We start from the raw sequence: 17,848 nt of genomic DNA, 5'->3' as shown, positions 1-17,848 counted from the left end.
ATCCAGCAAGGTGGTAACTCCCGAGAGTACAAACTGTGTGTGTGTTTCTTTCTGCTGCCATTTGCCATCAAAATCTAGAACAAATGGACTAGGTCAAGTTTGCAGAAACACAGGATCAAATCCAGATCCTACTTTTGGTCCCTTTGATAGCTATTATGGGCTGTATTTAAGCAGTGTTTCTACCCTTCTGGTGGAATCATTTTTTTTAATAGACCAAGCCTCATTAATTCATTAATTCCTGCAAGCAGAATAGCTTCAGATATTAGTGGCTTTTCTTATGGGATGGTTATTCAGAGTCATCATCATGTTTGTTGCCAGGTAATCATCAAACAGGAACCTGGCGAAGCCTCTCACGTGCCTGCAACAGGAGCTGCCAGCCAGTCACCACTCCCTCAGTATGTGACAGTGAAAGGGGGTCACATGATTGCTGTTTCCCCTCAAAAACAGGTCCTAACTGCTGGAGAAGGGACTTCCCAGTCACCAAAGATTCAGCCCTCCAAGGTTTGTGTTGGGTAGGGTTGGGGAGGTTAATAATATGTCAGGGAATGTTATTTGCCTGAGTAACAGGCAGGTGCTGACAGAATTCAGATGACAGGGTTGCTGATCCCAGAAAAACCTGTAGATGGAAGCTGTGTTGGAAAAGCAAGTTAGTGTCAAACCCATCTGCTCTTGAAGTAAGCATTGACAAGAGCAGGAGCTGTGTTACGGAGGGCCCATGAATAGTCGAAGAGGTATGGGGATGCTATGTTATATCTCTGGCAGTGAAGACGGTAGAATTCACGGACACAACTTCCAGTTGATGCAGGTGTAAAATGGGTAGCCGACAGGACCAGGGTCAGCTGTTCTACTTGTTTCTGGTAAGTGAGTGCTGTAGTTTATACCTCTGATATTCAGGCTGTGGCCTCTGTTTATTGATTCTTGACTCTTCAGAGAATGTATTTGCTTTATAATTTGAAAGTGTGGGGAACTAATATATCAAGACAACTGTAAAATGGCATATAGACCCATGTTTTCCTTCTTTGGTTGTGCTTATGAGTGCCTTTCTGTCTCCCGTTCTTGTTTACATGCTATCTAATCCTCATGATACGCTCAAACCCATTTTACAAATGAGGAAACTCTTGAGAGTACTTTAGCTAATAAGTGACAGAGGATTTGAACCCAGGTCTTCTGACTCCAAAATCTCCCATTGTAGAGCTAATTAAAATTTGTGAGCCATGTTCTGGAACCTAAGCATGCTTTTAGAACATACAGAGTTAAATTATCTCCTTTTAGGCAGCAGATATATTCTAAAGCTATCAAGAATATTATGGAAAATATTTGTTTTTCAACTTGAAAGGCATCCTGTCTAGGGATAGATGAATTGCTTAGAGAGGAGTACTGTATTTATTTATTTTATTTTAAAAATATTTCATTTATTTATTTATTTATTTATCTATCAGGGAGAGAGAGAGAGAGCACAAGTAGGCAGAGGGGCAGGCAGAGAGAGAGAGAGGAGGAAGCAGGCTCCCCGCTGAGCAGGGAGCCTGATGCAGGGCTCGATCCCAGGACCCTAGGATCATGACCCGAGTGGAAGGCAGAGGCTTAACCCACTGAGCCACCCAGGTGCCCCCCGCCCCCGAAGAATACTTTAAAATAGAAAAATGGTTTTAGGTCTTTTGGTTTAGGTTAGATAGCTGCACATAGATGTAACAAAAATGCGTATGTTACAGTTCTTAAGTCTGAATGGTTCTAAAATCTGTAAAAATCTACTAACCACTTTCCCAAACTTAACCTGGTCATGACTCATCTGATGATTAAAAATACATAGATACTTAGACCCTGTCTCATACTTTCTGAATCAGAATCTTCTTGGGGGCCCTGGGAATCTGGATTTTTATCAAGCTCTCTTGCTCACTTGTATGATTTGGCAAATTTAAGAACCACTAAGCTATAGCATCAAATTTGACTTTGGGGCTTCCCTAGCCCAAATCACTAGAACAGGTACCCCCAGCTGCTTCCTAATGCACTCACTATTGTTTTGGCCTTAGGAATAAGCCATTGTTAAATCCTTTCATGAATCAGTTACTGTTATCTAGACTTCCTACTCAGACACATCATGATTCTTCAGAATCTGTTTTCCTTCACCAAAGATACATGGACTCACTCATTTAGGGTTTTTTTTTTTTTAAAGATTTTATTTATTTGACAGACAGAGATCACAAGTAGGCAGAGAGGCAGGCAGAAGGGGAGAGGGGAGGAGGTTCCCTGCTGAGCAGAGAGCCCAATGCGGGGCTCGATCTCAGGACCCGGGGATCATGACCTGAGCCAAAGGCAGAGGAGGCTTAACCCACTGAGCCACCCAGGCACACCTCATTTATGTTTTTGAGCCAAAATAGCGTTGCTGTTTAGGTTCAGAAGCTCTGGATAAGTTAGTTTCAGTTTTTTACACCTTGCATTTTGCAAATCCACCTCTCTGTAATGCTGAACAACTGTATTGGCTTTCTTGTCACATTGCCACCTACCTCTTGGCATTATTAGACTAAGAAAAAGTGGATAATTTTGTGCTGAAATGCTCTGAATAAAGTTTAAGGGCACCTGAAAAGAAAAGCCACAGATGAGGGTGAAAGAAATGAACAGAAACAGAAGAGCATGAGAAAAGACATACCCTGTTTATCCAGGAAATTTAGTACAAACTCTGGACTCCAGATAAGGAGCTGTCTGCAAGTACAGACTGTCCCTGGTTATTGCCGAAGTGCATTCCTAGAAACTGTGCCAGAAAATAGAAGGGTGAACAAAATTATACTGTTTTACCTTCCATTCAACTTTGGCTTACCTTTTTCCTGAATGTAAAGAGAGAGGGGTGCTGCTTTTGCCATAAAACGGGACATCTGAGCATTTAGTGGGTTCATGTGAGAAGGAAGCACTGTGGCATAGTAAAAAGAGTGCAATCTTTGGAATGAGAGCTCGTTACAGATATCAGCCACTTATTACCTGTGCGACCTGGGCGGGTTTGTATTTCTAAGCCTTGTGTTTTTCCATCTGGTAAAAGGGAATAATACCCTATGTCTTTCAGACCAGTAGGATTAGTAATCATTGTGTATGGGGCGCCTGGGTGGCTCAGTTGGGTAAGTGTCTGCCTGCGGCTCGGGTCGCGATCTCAGCCTCTGGAGATAGGAGTCCTGCATCCTGCATGGTCCTGCATCAGGCTCCCTGCCCAGCAGGAAGTCTGCTTCTCCCTCTGCCCCTCCCCCTACTTGTGCGTGCGCATTCTCTCTCTCTCTCTCTCTATTAAATGAATAAATAAAATCTTTTTTAAAAAAACATTGTATGGGAAGGACTTAGCACAGAGCCACTCACTAAGTGATAGCAGCTAAATGTGACTAAGGACAAGTCCTGTGTAAATATGCAGGAGTACCATGATCATTCTCATTGAATACTAAATTGTAATTGGCTGAATTTTTCAGTGTCTGGAGGAAAAGTTACACACATATAATCCTCCTTTTCTGGTTGTTAAAGTAAATTTTGACTTGCAAAAGTCTGGACAGGGCACAAACAAAAACACTGAATCAAAGCGTGAGTCAAAGGGAAGTATTTAAAATAATAGAGAACAGAGGGTATCTGTTTTGTGAAACTAGAAGAAAATTAGGAATGCAGAGAGAAGTGGTGTGGAATGGGAAGAGTTCAGGTTCTAGGCTAAAATGTTGTCTTGTTAAGAAAAGAAAAACTAATTTGGGGTTGTAGTGTCCTACTTAAGAGTCTTCCTTACGCTGTCCATAGACAGCTGTGCGTAGGATTTTCCCCAGTAAATGCCAGACTTCCTCCTCCCTTTTTTTCAGACAGGAGGTGGGGTTAATCTTGTGAGTGGTATGCTGTGCTGGATAAGCTCTGCTAATGAAAACTGCCCTCCTGTGGCCAGTTTGGGACACCACATTTTATTTAGCTTGTGGAGAGATTAAATATGTCATATTCTGGAAGTTTTAATAGCAGGTGAGTGAGGATAGAGCTTGGTACAAGGTAGAAAAAGCAATTTAAGATGCATGGAATTTTGGAAAAGAAAATAGTCCAATCCATATGTATTTTCCTTTAAGATTTTTTTTTGCTTTCTCTGTTGGCTTAGGAACATGAAAATAAATTGTATAATATAGCTTATGCAATGAATTATTTAGTTTGATATATTTAGAAAACATGAAGACTCTAATCTCAGAAAAAAGTTTGACTACTATAATAGAGAAATCCAAAGCCCATAAAACTTAAATAAGTTTTTTTTTCTTCTTCTCACACATAAAAGACCAGTAGGCTGTTCAAGTATGTTGGCTTCACAGTCATCAAGAATCTAGATTCCATTTTGTTCTGCCATTCTCAAAATTTGGTTCTTAGCTTATGGGCTACGATAGCTGTTTCATTTCATGCCAGCATGTTCACATTTTTGGCTAGCACGAAGAGAAAAGGGGGGGTGAGAAGCCATAACCCAAAGGTTGCACTTATCACTTCTCTTCCTATCCTTCTAGCCAGAAATGAAATGACCAGCACTAGGCTGAGAAATGTTCTATGTGGCCATGTCCCTATTTGAAAACTGGGGGCTCTCTTACTGTGAGAGAAAAAACAAATGGACATCAGGGTTCAACTGGCACTTTCTGTCATTACCCAAAAATGTTTTTCTACATTAAGAAACATTTTTTCCATAAGTACATAGAAAAGTGTTTGTTTTGACAGAGAGAGAGAGAGAGCAGAGGGCTGGGGAGGGGGAGACCCAGAGAGAATCTTCAGTAGGCTCCACACCCAGGAGGGAGCCTGATGCAGGGCAAAGTTCTTGATTAGTAAGAGTTTCTCTGCCACTCTGTGGCCACAGCAACATTCCATGTTGCCTGCGGAGTAAGGCTCATACAGTCAAAATAGATTTGGATCATCCTAAGGGATTGTTTTAAGCCAGAGAGTGGGAGATTTTCTTTTCCACTCTGGTGCTTTTTTCCCCCATTGGTTCTTTGAGTCTTTTTCTTTCTTTCTCTCCTTCCTTAAACTTATGTAAAAGTAAGAGGCTATTACAATGAACCCTATATGCCCATTACACAGTTTCAGTAATTATCAGCATTTTGCTAATCTTACTTCTCTTCCTAGGATATTTTAAAGCAGATACTGGATGTTATATACTTTAATTTCCATTTGACTAAATGAATCAAGGAATGAAGGTCCTCTGCCCTCGCCAACTGTGGATCCATTTGGCGCTCTCCATCCTTTGCGTCTCCATGTAACCTCATGGATTACTGTTGTTTGGTTAATGATAACAAGTGTCTTGGGCTGCAGCAGCTGTCGTTTACTGTGTACCTCATATCTTATGAGATAAATATTATCCATATTTGATAGATGAGGTGTTTAAGGCTAAAGCTCAGAAACATTAAATAACTTACCCAGCTACCAACCAGTGGAACAAAACTGGGAAACCAAGTCCGACTGCTTACAAAATCCTGTGCTTTTTCTTCTTTGTTACACTATAGTTTATAACAGTTGATTAGGAGACTATTTTCTTTATATCAACTGTAGCATCCAAGTACATGCAAATGTATTTTACTGTATTTACATCTTTGCAAAGAAACCATGTATGATTTAGTAGTTATTTAACTGAAAAGTTCCATTCATCAATTGTATATGTTTTGTCATTTTGTTCTATTTCTTAGGTAATCATATTATAATTAACATTGCTAATCCTGTTATTTTTTTTTTAAGATTTTATTTATTTATTTGACAGAAATCACAATTAGGCAGAGAGGCAGAGAGAGAGGGGGAAGCAGGCTGAGCAGAGAGTCCAATGTGGGGCTCGATCCCAGGATCCTGAGATCATGACCTGAGCCAAAGACAAAGGCTTAACCCACTGAGCCACCTAGGTGCCCCAATCCTGTTATTTTTAATTTAGAAATATTATAAAGTAAAATACAGAGAATAATATAATCAGTGCTCATATATCTTCCACCCAAAGTTAACATGTCTGTATTTATTTCATCTCATATTTTCCCCAAATAAAACACGACAAAGTTGAAGTCTACTTTGTTCTTCCCAAAAGCAACACTATCATGAATTTGGATGTGTAGCATTCCAATTCATACGTTTACTGCATAAATCCACAGCCATAAATAACATGTAATGTTGTGTGTTTTGAAGATTTACATGAAAGATATTTATACTCATATTTTTCTGCATCTCCCCTTTCAGTATATGTACTGTCAGAGTTTTTTGATGCTGATATATATAGTTCTAGTGCATTCATTTTTACTAATGTGTGCTAGTCCACTATCTGTCTTATACCAGTGTATACATTCCTCTACCTGTAGGCATTAAGCATGTTGTTCCATGTTGTAGGCATTAAGTTTGCTGACAATTTTCTATAATTATAAATAATGCTACCTTGGGCCTTCTGTACATGTTCCCTTGAGCACATGTCTCGGGTTTCTCTAGGACATGTTTCTAAAAGAGGAATTGTTACAACATGGGATATGTGAATTTTCAGTGTCAGTAGATATGCGGTACCTCTCTGGAGTGGCTGTACAGATTACTTTGCCTTTTTTTTTTTTTTTTTTAAAGATTTTATTTATTTATTTGACAGAGATCACAAGTAGGCAGAGAGGCAGACAGAGAGAGAGAGGGTGAAACAGCCTCCCTGCTGAGCAGAGAACCCGGTATGGGGCTCGATCCCAGGACCCTGGGGTCACGACCTGAGCCAAAAGCAGAGGCTTTAGCCCACTGAGCCACCTTGGCGCCCCCAGATTACTTTTCTTTAGCAGTGAACAAATGTTCCTGTTTCCCCATACCCTCCAGCCATTTCTTGGTGTTAACAGTCTTCTAAATTTTTTCCTCCAATCTGATGGGTGAAAAGTACTGATACTTTATCATTTTCACTTTTAGAAAGTAGATCTTTTGGTATTCTTTTAATGTTATAAAAGTCTTTTCATCTAGTTTCTGGTGAGAAGTTCTTTTTATGAAATAACTGAGCGCAGTGGGAAACACTCTCCCAGTTTGCCATTAATTAAATTTTCTTCTAATTTAACAACCTACTATTGACTTTTAAAAGAGTTCTATAGTATTTTCTTACTTGAAAGGGTTCTCTTTATAATACCTTCAGAACCAGATATTTCCAGCTTGCATAATTTGGGTATTGGGGTCTTTTTTTTTTAAGATTCCTTTTTAAAGATTTTATTTAATAGAGAGAGCACAAGAGGGTTAGAGGGAGAAACAGACATCCCGCTGAGCAGGGAGCCTGACGTGGGGCTGGATCCCAGGACCCCGGGACCATGACCCAAACTAAAGCAGACGCTTAATCGACTGAGCCACCCAGGCGTGCCCCTATCCCCCTTTTTAAAAAGATTTATTGAATTATTTTAGAGCACACATGCACGTACACCTAGTGGGGGAGGAGCAGAAGGAGAGGAAGAGAAGCAGACTTCCAGCGAAGCACAGAGCCTACGTGGCCTGCACCCATGACCCTGAGATCACGACCTCATCCAAATCAGGAGTTGGCCACTTAACTGACGGAGCCACCCAGGCACTCCTAGACTTCTTTTTCTTCTTCTTCTTCTTTTTTTTTTTTTAAGATTTTATTTATTTATTTGACAGACAGGATTACAAGTAGGCAGAGAGGCAGTCAGAGAGAGGAGGAAGCAGGCTCCCTGCCAAGCAGAGAGCCTGATGTGGGGCTCGATCCCAGGACCCTGGGATCATGACCTGAGCTGAAGGCAGAGGCTTTAACCCACTGAGCCACCCAGGCGCCCCCCTCCAGACTTCTTTTTTAACCAAATATTTACCTTTAAGGAAAGGAAAAATTAGAATTATGTAGAAAAAGATAATTTTTCTTGAAAATTCGTTGGAAGAAGTGTCACGTGTTTTACTATTTAACAAATGATGTGAATCATTAGAACTTCCAGAGATGAAGAAATAGCGTTTCAGATGGGGTAATATAGGAGTGGTTACTGAAAGAGGTGATCTTTAAAAGAATGGTGAATAGTAGAGTTTCTAGTTCATATATGAAAATGTCTATTGCACAGTTTGTTTTTTTTTAAGATTTTATTTATCTATTTGGGAGAGAACATGCATAAACAGAGAGGGGTAGAGGGAGAGGGAGAAGCAAACTCCCTGCTGAGCGGGAATCCTACACGGGCTCGATCCCAGGACCCTGAGATTATGACCTGAGCCGAAGACAGAGGCTTAACCCACTGAGCCACCCTGGGGCCCCTATTGTAGTTTTTCTTAATGTGAAGTTTAAAATTACCTGGATATCCACACAGTAGTGAATGTTTGCATAGATTATGGTATATCTGTTCTAATATATTTGGCCATCTAAAAATGTGTTTGAAAAATAGTAACATTGGAAAGTGCTTGTAATATGATGTTAAATTTAAAAATTATAAAACTCTACATGTAATTCTAATCTGTGTTTTAAAATGTACATTAAAAAATTGGAAGCAAACATATTAAAAATACTAAGTTATTTCTGGGGGTGCCTGGTTAGCTCAGTTGGGTAGAGCTTGCAACTCCTGATCTTGGGGTCATGAGTTCAAGCCCCACCTTGGGGATGGAGTTTACTTAAATAAATAAAATGAAAGAATAAGAGGTTATTTCTAGATAAGTAGAAGTTTTATCTTTGTATTTCTGTACTTTCTAAGTTTTTAAAAAAAAAACATATAAAATAAGTTCTATCTAGTAGCTGGGGCTAAGACAAAAACTATAGCCTTCTACTGTAATAATATCTAAAATATAATAAATATCGTTCACAACTATCATTGGCATTCCTAGACGATTAAATTAGACTCCATATGTTATACCTAGGGCTTTGCTTTGTTCTTTGCTAGAATAGAGTGACTGTTCTGTTCTAAGAGCCCTTGAAAGAACTGAGAAGCAGCACTGGTGTATTCTTCTCTATCTTCAACAGGTTGTTGGGGTGCCAGTTGGGTCTTCTTTACCTTCAACAGTGAAACAGGCTGTGGCAATCAGTGGTGGCCAAATCCTTGTAGCCAAGGCCAGCTCTTCTGTTGCCAAAGCAGTTGGGCCAAAGCAAGTCGTGACACAAGGAGTTGCCAAAGCAATTGTGAGTGGAGGTGGAGGAACCATTGTTGCTCAGCCAGTGCAAGCCTTAACCAAGGCTCAGGTCACTGCTGCCGGCCCTCAGAAGACTGGATCCCAGGGTTCAGGTAACTGATGCTCTTTGGGGGTCCTTTCAGCTGCAGCTGTTTCTGGACTGTTCTTTGCTAGTGGTTTATTTAGTTCTGAGAAAACCTGTTAGGTTGATGCTATAACCAGTATATAAAAACATGTTAACCTTTTTCAGGTAACATTTTACATAGAGGTCTGTAAGTGGTTTATTTTAAGGGGTGTGTGTGTGTGTGTGTGTGTGTGTGTGTGTGTGTTAGCAAGAGAAATAAAAACAGAGGGTATTTCTTGCTAACTGCTTTCAGGTCTGAAGGATAATTTTCATTTGACCGTATCTCTACTTTGGATTGTATTCAGACTTAAAATCTTGGGGTGGTCATTTGTCAGCAGCATTTTGAGATACTTGACTAATGTATTCTCTACTAAATAGGTTTAAACACCTTGCATGTGTTTGAAGCCTTGATGTGTTGTTTCTCTGAGGGCATGAAAAAATATACCTAAGACATTAGATACATTTACCAATTTTTGAGGGTCATGATGAAGCTAAAGAGTTGTTGCAGTGAGTCAGAAGAACAGAAGGCAGTGATGTCTGAATCATTATCTTGTATACCTGCTACTCAGCTATTTGTTAATTATTCTTGAAAAAAAATTTAAAAAGAAAATATAGAAACTAAGTAATAAATGGAAAGAATAACCAGAATCAACTTTATGCAAAAAAATAAAATAGATTCAGAAGAAAAAAGAAAAAGAAGGTAATGGATGTCCAAAATAAAAGAATTCAGAGGTGATGAATTGGTGATGACAGAGTCCATTCGTGGCATTAAAAATGAGTGCTTCAGGGTGCCTGGGTGGCTCAGTGGGTTAAGCCGCTGCCTTCGGCTCAGGTCATGATCTCAGGGTCCTGGGATCGAGTCCCGCATCGGGCTCTCTGCTCAGCAGGGAGTCTGCTCCCTCCTCTCTCTCTCTGCCTGCCTCTCTGCCTGCTTATGATCTCTCTCTGTCAAATAAATAAATAAAATCTTAAAAAAAAAAAAAATGAGTGCTTCAGATGGGTTGGAAGAAGTGATCTCTGGAGTTTAGAAAATGAAGTGCCTGAGAAGCGGGAGAATTAAACAAGTCACTTACCGTGCTCTCGCTGAGGATGACCATCGTTGGCATTCGAGCAAGGCTGAGCCAGGAGTCAGTCCTCAGCAAGTGAGGGGAAGTTGCTGGGAGTTCAGTAAATAACAGAGAAGGGTAAGGTAGGTGGTAGAGCCAGGCATGAGCCTCACAGGAACCATTAGGTTTTCTTCCAGAATGAAGGGTGGTGGTGGTCTGGAAGCCACACTGGAGAGCACAAAGGTGCCTCCCCTAGTCATGGCCCTCAGACACTGAGGTAAGAGTAAAAAAACATCGGTAAGCTAAGGGGGCTGCTGGGGAAGTCCTGTGTCTTCAGAGGACTCAGTGTTTAATTACCACAAAAAGAGCTAATGTTCAAAGAGGTCGAGGGTCTAGAGGGCATCATGACCAGAGCAGGAATTCCTGAGGGCGCGGTGAAAGAGCTGGGTCAGGGAGGAGGAAGTGCTGAGGAGGTGGGTTCAGATCAGGAATGCAGAGCAGTGTGGGCTGGACTCCAGGTGCTGGCGACTGACCAGAGAGGTTTGCTGGACACTGTTCAAATGTACGGTGGTGTGAGCTGGGATGAGATGTGGCAGTAGTAGAGAAGGCTGGCTCTCAGATTTTAGTCAGTCTCTACTGTTCTGGGGCAGCTTCCAGGGTGCTTGCTTCCCCATGCTTGCGCTGTGAAGTGGTCACGAGAAAGAGGACTCGGGTTGCAGGCTGGGGGTCTCTGAGAGTCCTTTGCCTGCGGTGACTGACGTCAGTCTGTAGGCTTCATTTCATGGAGATTTGAATTCAGAGTCGCTGTAGAAATTTTGATGTGTACGTTTTCACTGAAGAGTCACATTTAGAGGTTTACAACCGTATGCATGAAAAGTGAATTCTAAGAGAGAAACAACATAAGTGAGATTTTAAAAAGGTGAACGATCATTTCATATTATATGTGCCAGTTGTTGACTGTGGCGTTTTTTTAGTTCTTAGAAAGTGAGAGAGGTTAGAAGTCTTGTTTCAAATCCACAGATTCCTTCATTATTAAAAATTAGTTAAAGGGGTATTAAACAGATTTCAGGAGGAAATATGTATTCATCTACAAATAACGTTATTATTTCTTTGATTGTCTAAGCCATAGTACTTTTGAGAGTAAAAAGAGTCACTGTTCATAATGATTAGGACATAGGTGTGGAAATGGGACACAGGTGTAAACTGGAACTGTTCTGGGCAAACTGGGACATATGGTCATCCTGTTTATGTACAAATACAAATTTCTTTTGTAATTTATAGCAAACTCTTCTTATACATAAGTTATTTTTTAATTAGCAAGATATTTAAGAATATCAGCCTTTTAAGTATTATGTATCTAAGAAAACTGTGCAGTTTACTATTTGTGTTTTTTAAATAAGTGTTTTATTATTCTGTATTTTTAATTTTAATAGTAGCATTGCCCTCAGTTCTAATTTGTCTTACTTACTGTTTTTTCCTCTTAATTTTTTTTTCTTTTTTCCCTTTACCATTTTAGTAATGGCAACATTGCAGCTACCAGCCACTAATTTGGCCAACTTGGCAAATTTGCCTCCTGGCACTAAACTCTACCTTACAACGAACAGCAAGAACCCTTCAGGAAAAGGGAAATTGCTGCTGATCCCTCAAGGAGCCATCCTGCGAGCTACCAACAATGCTAGTCAGTCCGTCATTAAATCATTTGGTTCTTGGGTCTCTGGGTATGTTCATCTCTTCCACCCGAGGGCACCTCTTACCTGTTTCAGGACGTGTTTCCCTAGCTCTCTGTGGTGGTATGATGGTAGTATTTGCCTGCGTGGATTTAAAACTTACACATAACTTAACTAGAAGTGGGTCTAAGTGATCATAGTCCTAGGAGGCAACACTGTTATATTTTCCATTATAGCAGTTAGGTTCAGAGTTTGGGCTCAGAACAAATCGCACGAGAGTGGGATGGCTCCTGAGCCTGCGCTGGGAGAAAGCTGTCCGTGTGAACTATAAACTACAGAGTTCTTTTCAGTGGTATCTAAAAACCTGGGATACCCAGGGAGATGGTAGCTGGAAGCCTGTGTCATTTATTTTGGAGGGGATAGGAGTAGGAGTGGAAATAAGTGTCTCTGCCTACTGTTACTCAGATGTGCACCTTAAGTTTGCCAGGTTTGAAGATGGAAAGAGACATACAGGGTCAGCCTTAGTGTATAAGCCTCAAAACCCCAAGGAAATTAGGTGGTTTATCTAGACTTAACAAACTTTTGCTTTGACCTATACAGAAAAACAGTTTGGGTAGTGTTGGAAAGGAAAGGGTAAAGGGAATTATTTCCCTCTGAATCAGAAGTATAATTGGTATAGCAGTTAGGTTCACGAGAAACGAGCTGCCATTGCCAAATGTAGCCTGTGAGCGAGTCACCATGTTGTTTACTGACTGTAATGGGTAATTTCTGTTCTCTCACCCTGGAATTGCTCCGTCCTCCCTAAGCAAGGTGCCTTTCTAGGTGAACTACGGAATCCTCACATTGTCCTTTTCTTACATATCTCACCCAGAAAGTTCAAGTTCTTCACTGTATGGATTGCTGAACTAGTCAGCTGTCCTTCAGTCGCAAGGAAATCCATTTCAGTCCTTAATTCTCCGGCATTCTCCTTACCCATCTCACAGAATAGGTATATTACCACAAAAAGCCAGGAGAAAATAGGAACGGGAAGGAATCTTGCTGTAAAGGAAATGTCTCTCTGGGGTCATCTTACTATTTCTTATGATGTTGCTGTCATTTTGTTGTATTTTCAGACCTCCAGTCTGGCTCAGCTGCAGGTAGTGGCGGCGGTGGGGGAGGCGGTGGCAGTGGCGGTGGCACAGGAGGGACCCAGAGCCCCGCTGGCCCAGGAGGGATCTCCCAGCACCTGACTTACACATCTTACATCCTGAAGCAGACTCCTCAGGTCGGAACATTTGTGACCAGTGTCTTTCAAATCATTTCGTTATTTAGTTATAGTGGATTTATCTTTACATCTCTGGAACCTTTACATAACTGAAACCTTTAGTTATAGTGGATTTATCTTTACATCTCTGGAACCAGGAGTCAGTACTAACATTTTAGTCATGTTATAAATCTGTATTATTTGGGGCTTGTTTTGTTTTGAGAGAAGGGGACATGGAGATACAGAAAGACTTAAGTAACTTTTCCAAGATCTCTCTGCTAAACCAGTCTTTGAATTTGGACTTAAAGCTAGAGCTTTCGGACTTAAAGATTGTTGCTTCCTAAATCCGTGAGGTAATTAATAGTGTTAATAGGCAGTTGAAATTTTTCTGTTGGAAAAGAGTAACCAAAAAGATACCATCAGGTTTTGGCATTTGGAGTTAGGCTGGATTCATGATTAGGAACAAATTTCTACCTTCTTTCCCCTTGCTCCTTTTAGTCTTGACTCCTTTCTAAGGAAGGTCGTGGGGTTTTGGTCTAGATGTTCGTATTGAGAAGGGTGGGTAGTTATCAGCCTGAATAACTCAAAATTATGGACGAGGTTGTAGAGCTTGCATTTCCAGCAGCCTCCTCCGTAACTCCTGTGCCAAGTTTCAGAAGTGGGGATAGCTATTGCTGGTGACATCGAGAACAGAGCTGTTCTTTTCAGTTATTTTGGCTGAGTTGCAGAATTGAAGGGGGGGCACTGTAGCTTGTATCATGAGACCTTGTGATTTAAAGAGGGTAAGTCATTTGAACTTCACAAATTACTGAGTAGTTCTTTATTTGTTTCTAACTTAGGGTACATTTTTAGTTGGTCAGCCATCACCCCAGACATCTGGAAAACAGCTGACTACTGGGTCAGTGGTCCAAGGAACACTGGGAGTCAGCACATCTTCTGCACAAGGACAACAAACATTAAAAGTCATCTCTGGACAAAAAACCACTTTGTTTACCCAGGTAAATATTCATATTCCCCAAATACAGGCTGGTGATGGTGTTTATTTAAATGTTTACAGCTTATCTCTTTCCACAAAGAAATTAAGGTTGCATGAGAAAATGAACAATAAAATAGAATAGAAAAATAAGGATAAAATCTTGAGATTTGGGGAAATTTAAGTAGAATGAGAAGATAAGGCCAGAGAGTTCTTAGATATGCAGATAGTTATGTCCTGTATAATATTTACCAAAGTAAATCAAAAGCATGATCAGTTATAAAATTCACACTATTTGTGAGAGGCAAAAACAACAACAACAAAAAAAAACAACCCTACGTAATATTTCCCAAAAGAAATAAAATTTTCTTAATACCTCATTCTAAAAATTTCTCTGGGGGAACTTCATATTTAGGAGATTCTCCCATCCAAGTACTAACCAGGCCCGACCCTGCTTAGCTTCCGAGATCAGACATATATAGGAGATTCTAAATGTGTAATAGGTGATGACAGCCACAATATCCTTATACACTTGACCCTTGCTCAATGTGGGCGTTGGGGCGCCAACCTCTCATGCAGTGGAAAATTCACATATAACTAGACTTCCCCCACTGTTAATAGCCTACCATTGACCGGGAGCCTTACTGAAAACATGGTCGATTAACACACATTTTGTACATTGTATGTATTATATACTCCATTCTGACAATCAAATAAGCTAGGGAAAAGAAAATGTTACTAAAAAGTCATTTCTTTTAAGGAGCACCTGCGTGGCTTAGTCTTTAAACGTCTGCCTTTGGCTCAGGTCATGATCCCAGGGTCCTGGGATGAGCCCCACATCGGGCTCTCTGCTCGTTGGGAAGCCTGTTTCTCCCTCTCCCACTCCCTCTGCCTGTGTTCCCTCTCTTGCTGTTATTTTCTCTGTCAAGTAAATAAATATAATCTTAAAAACAATCTCAAGGAAGAAGGAATATTTACAGAACTATAATGTATTTATTAAAACAAACAAACAAACCCACTGGGGCACCTACCTGACAGGCTTAGTCAGTAGAGTATCTGACTCTTGATATCAGGGTTGTGAGTTCAAGTCCCACGTTGGGCAGGGAGCCTTCTTAAAATGACAGTTTAAAAAACCCCACATGTAAGTGGACATGTGTAGCTCAAAGCCCTGTTGTTCAAGGGCTAGTTGTAAAAAAAAAAGTAAATGCTTGGGGCGCCTGGATGGCTCAGTGGGTTAAAGCCTCTGCCTTTGGCTCAGGTCATGATCTCAGGTGCTGGGATCAAGCCCCGTGTTGGGCTCTCTGCTCAGCAGGGAACCTGTTTCTCCCTCTCTCTCTGCCTGCCTCTCTGCCTACTTGTGATCTCTGTCTGTCAAATAAATAAATAAAATCTTAAAAAAAAAAAAAAGTAAATGCTGTAGGGGTTTTGGTACCTGTTTCTGTAGAGTTATTTATATAAGCCAAAGAACAATGACAGGGAATTTTAGCTGGGTGAGGGATGTCATAATTACCTGCCAGAGAATCTATATCTAAATCTCAGAAATTTACCAAATGAAGCAAACAAGGTTTGGAAGGATGTCGGCAGTAAGATAACATTTATCAAAAAAATAGTGCATTTCCTCTGTGTCTAAATCAGTAGCTCTCAAAGCATGGAATGTGGATATTGCATTTTTTTCTGTGTTTGTTGAGAAGATTGTATGGTTTTTCTTTTTTTGTTAACATGGTGAATTACATTAATTTTTAAGATGTTAAACCAAGGGGTGCTTGTCTGGCTCAGCTGGTGGAGCATGTGACTCTTGATCTCAGGGTCATGAGTTCGAGCCCTACATTGGGCATAGAGATTACTTAAAAAACATGAAAGTTTTTAAAAAGTGTTAAACTAGCCCTGTAGCCCTTGAAAACCCATTTGGTTTTGACATGTTACCTTGTTTGAAGGTATTGTTGGATTTCATTTCATAAAATTTTGTTTAGAATTTCTGTAAGGGTTATTGGTCCATGGTTCTCTTCATAATTCTTGTCTGGTTTTGATAATAGAGTGATGCTGACCTCCTAAAATGAGTTAGGAACTTTTCTCTCCTATTCACTTTTTTGCAAAGATTTTATGTAGATTTGGTATTGTTTCTTGACTTGAGTACACCAGTGAAGCCATAATGGCCTGGAGTCATGTTAATTGGGAAGGTTTTTAACTACAATTTCAATTTATTTACTGGATACAGGACTATTCAGGTTATTTGTTTCATCTTGAGGGAGGTTTGATAAGTTACAGCTTCAAGGAAATGTGTCCATTTCATCTAAGTGGTTGAATTTACTAGAATAAAATTGTTCCTGGGCGCCTGGGTGGCTCAGTGGGTTAAGCCGCTGCCTTCGGCTCAGGTCATGATCTCAGGGTCCTGGGATCGAGTCCCGCATCGGACTCTCTGCTCAGCAGGGAGCCTGCTTCCTCCTCTCTCTCTTTCTGCCTACTTGTGATCTCTCTCTGTCAAATAAATAAATAAAATCTTTAAAAAAAAAAATTGTTCCTAATTTTCCTTTGTTATCCTTTTAATGTCTGTAAAATATTTGGATGGCCCCCTTTTTATATTATTTTCTTTTCTTTCTTTTTAGAGCAAGAGTGCCTGAGTGGGGATTGGGGGGTTGCAGGGAGAGGCAGAGGAAGAGAGAGCATCTTAAGCAGGCTCCACACCCAGCATGGGGCCAGCCTGCTGCGGGGCTCGATCTCACAACCCTGAGATCATGACCTGAGCTGAACTCAAGAGTCATATGCAGGGGCGACTGGGTGGCTCAGTGGGTTAAGCCTCTGCTTTTGGCTCAGGTCATGATCCCAGGGTCCTGGGATTAAGCCCCACATCAGGCTCTCTGCTCGATGGGGAGCCTGCCTCCCCCCCTCTCTCTCTGCGTGCCTCTCTGCCTACTTGTGATCTCTGTCTGTCAAATAAATAAATAAAATCTTAAAAAAAAAAAAAGATTCATAACCAACTGAGCCACCCAGGCACCCCTCCCTTTCATTCTTGATTATGGTAGTTATGCATCTTCCCCTTTTTTTCTTGATCACTGATCTTCTCATATTTCTAGTGTTTGGTTTCTTTGAGTACTAATTTCCCTTTGGTCATGTGTGCTTAGTATTTAAACAGATATGAGGTCCCAGAATTCTTCAGGCAGTTCTTTAAAATCTTAGCTTATTTTTTCTTACCTGCTTATGGTTGCAGCCAGTGTAGTGGCATTCTCCCTGTTTGGCTACAGCAGAACAATTATCGTTGCTTTTTAATAAACATTATTTACATAGAGCAGTGCACAGATCGTAAGTGTACTGTTAAGTGAGTGTTGACCAGTGTGTAAAATCATGCAAGCACTATCCCAGTCAAGATACAGAACATTTCCATCACTCTAAAGTGTACCCTTATTTCGCTTTCAGTCATCATTTTTCTATTTCTGTCACCATAGATGAGCTAATCTCTGTTTCTGAACTTCATGTCAGTAAAACTATATAGTATATATTCTTTTATGTCCATTTTCTGTTGTTCTAACATGTTTTTGAGATTTATCCATATGTGTATCATATGTTTATTCTTTCTTATTTTTTTTTAAGATTTTATTTATTTATTTGATAGAGAGATCACAAGTAGGCAGAGAGGCAGGCAGAGAGAGATGGAGGGGGGGAAGCAGGCTCCCCGCTGAGCAGAGAGCCCGATTCGGGACTCGATCCCAGGACCCTGAGATCATGACCTGAGCTGAAGGCAGAGGCTTAACCCGCTGAGCC

At 40.6% G+C, this 17,848-nt stretch overlaps 1 protein-coding gene across 4 annotated transcripts in view; it reads left to right on the top strand.

The window, feature by feature from the left end:
• Positions 1 to 17,848, top strand: part of YEATS2 (YEATS domain containing 2) — a 116,960-nt gene that overhangs the window by 73,414 nt on the left and 25,698 nt on the right. For all 4 annotated transcript variants that reach the window (XM_059391439.1, XM_059391441.1, XM_059391440.1 and 1 more), the window contains exons 15-19: positions 319 to 501; positions 8,894 to 9,152; positions 11,726 to 11,887; positions 12,989 to 13,140; positions 13,959 to 14,117. In XM_059391439.1, coding sequence (XP_059247422.1) covers positions 319 to 501; positions 8,894 to 9,152; positions 11,726 to 11,887; positions 12,989 to 13,140; positions 13,959 to 14,117 — 915 coding nt within the window. The remainder of the gene's footprint in view (positions 1 to 318; positions 502 to 8,893; positions 9,153 to 11,725; positions 11,888 to 12,988; positions 13,141 to 13,958; positions 14,118 to 17,848) is intronic.

This window comes from Mustela nigripes, chromosome 2 (genome assembly GCF_022355385.1).
Source record: "Mustela nigripes isolate SB6536 chromosome 2, MUSNIG.SB6536, whole genome shotgun sequence".
Taxonomy (NCBI): Eukaryota; Metazoa; Chordata; class Mammalia; order Carnivora; family Mustelidae; genus Mustela; species Mustela nigripes.
The sequence above is the reverse complement of the archived record's forward strand: the minus strand, read 5'-3'. Positions and strand labels throughout refer to the sequence as shown.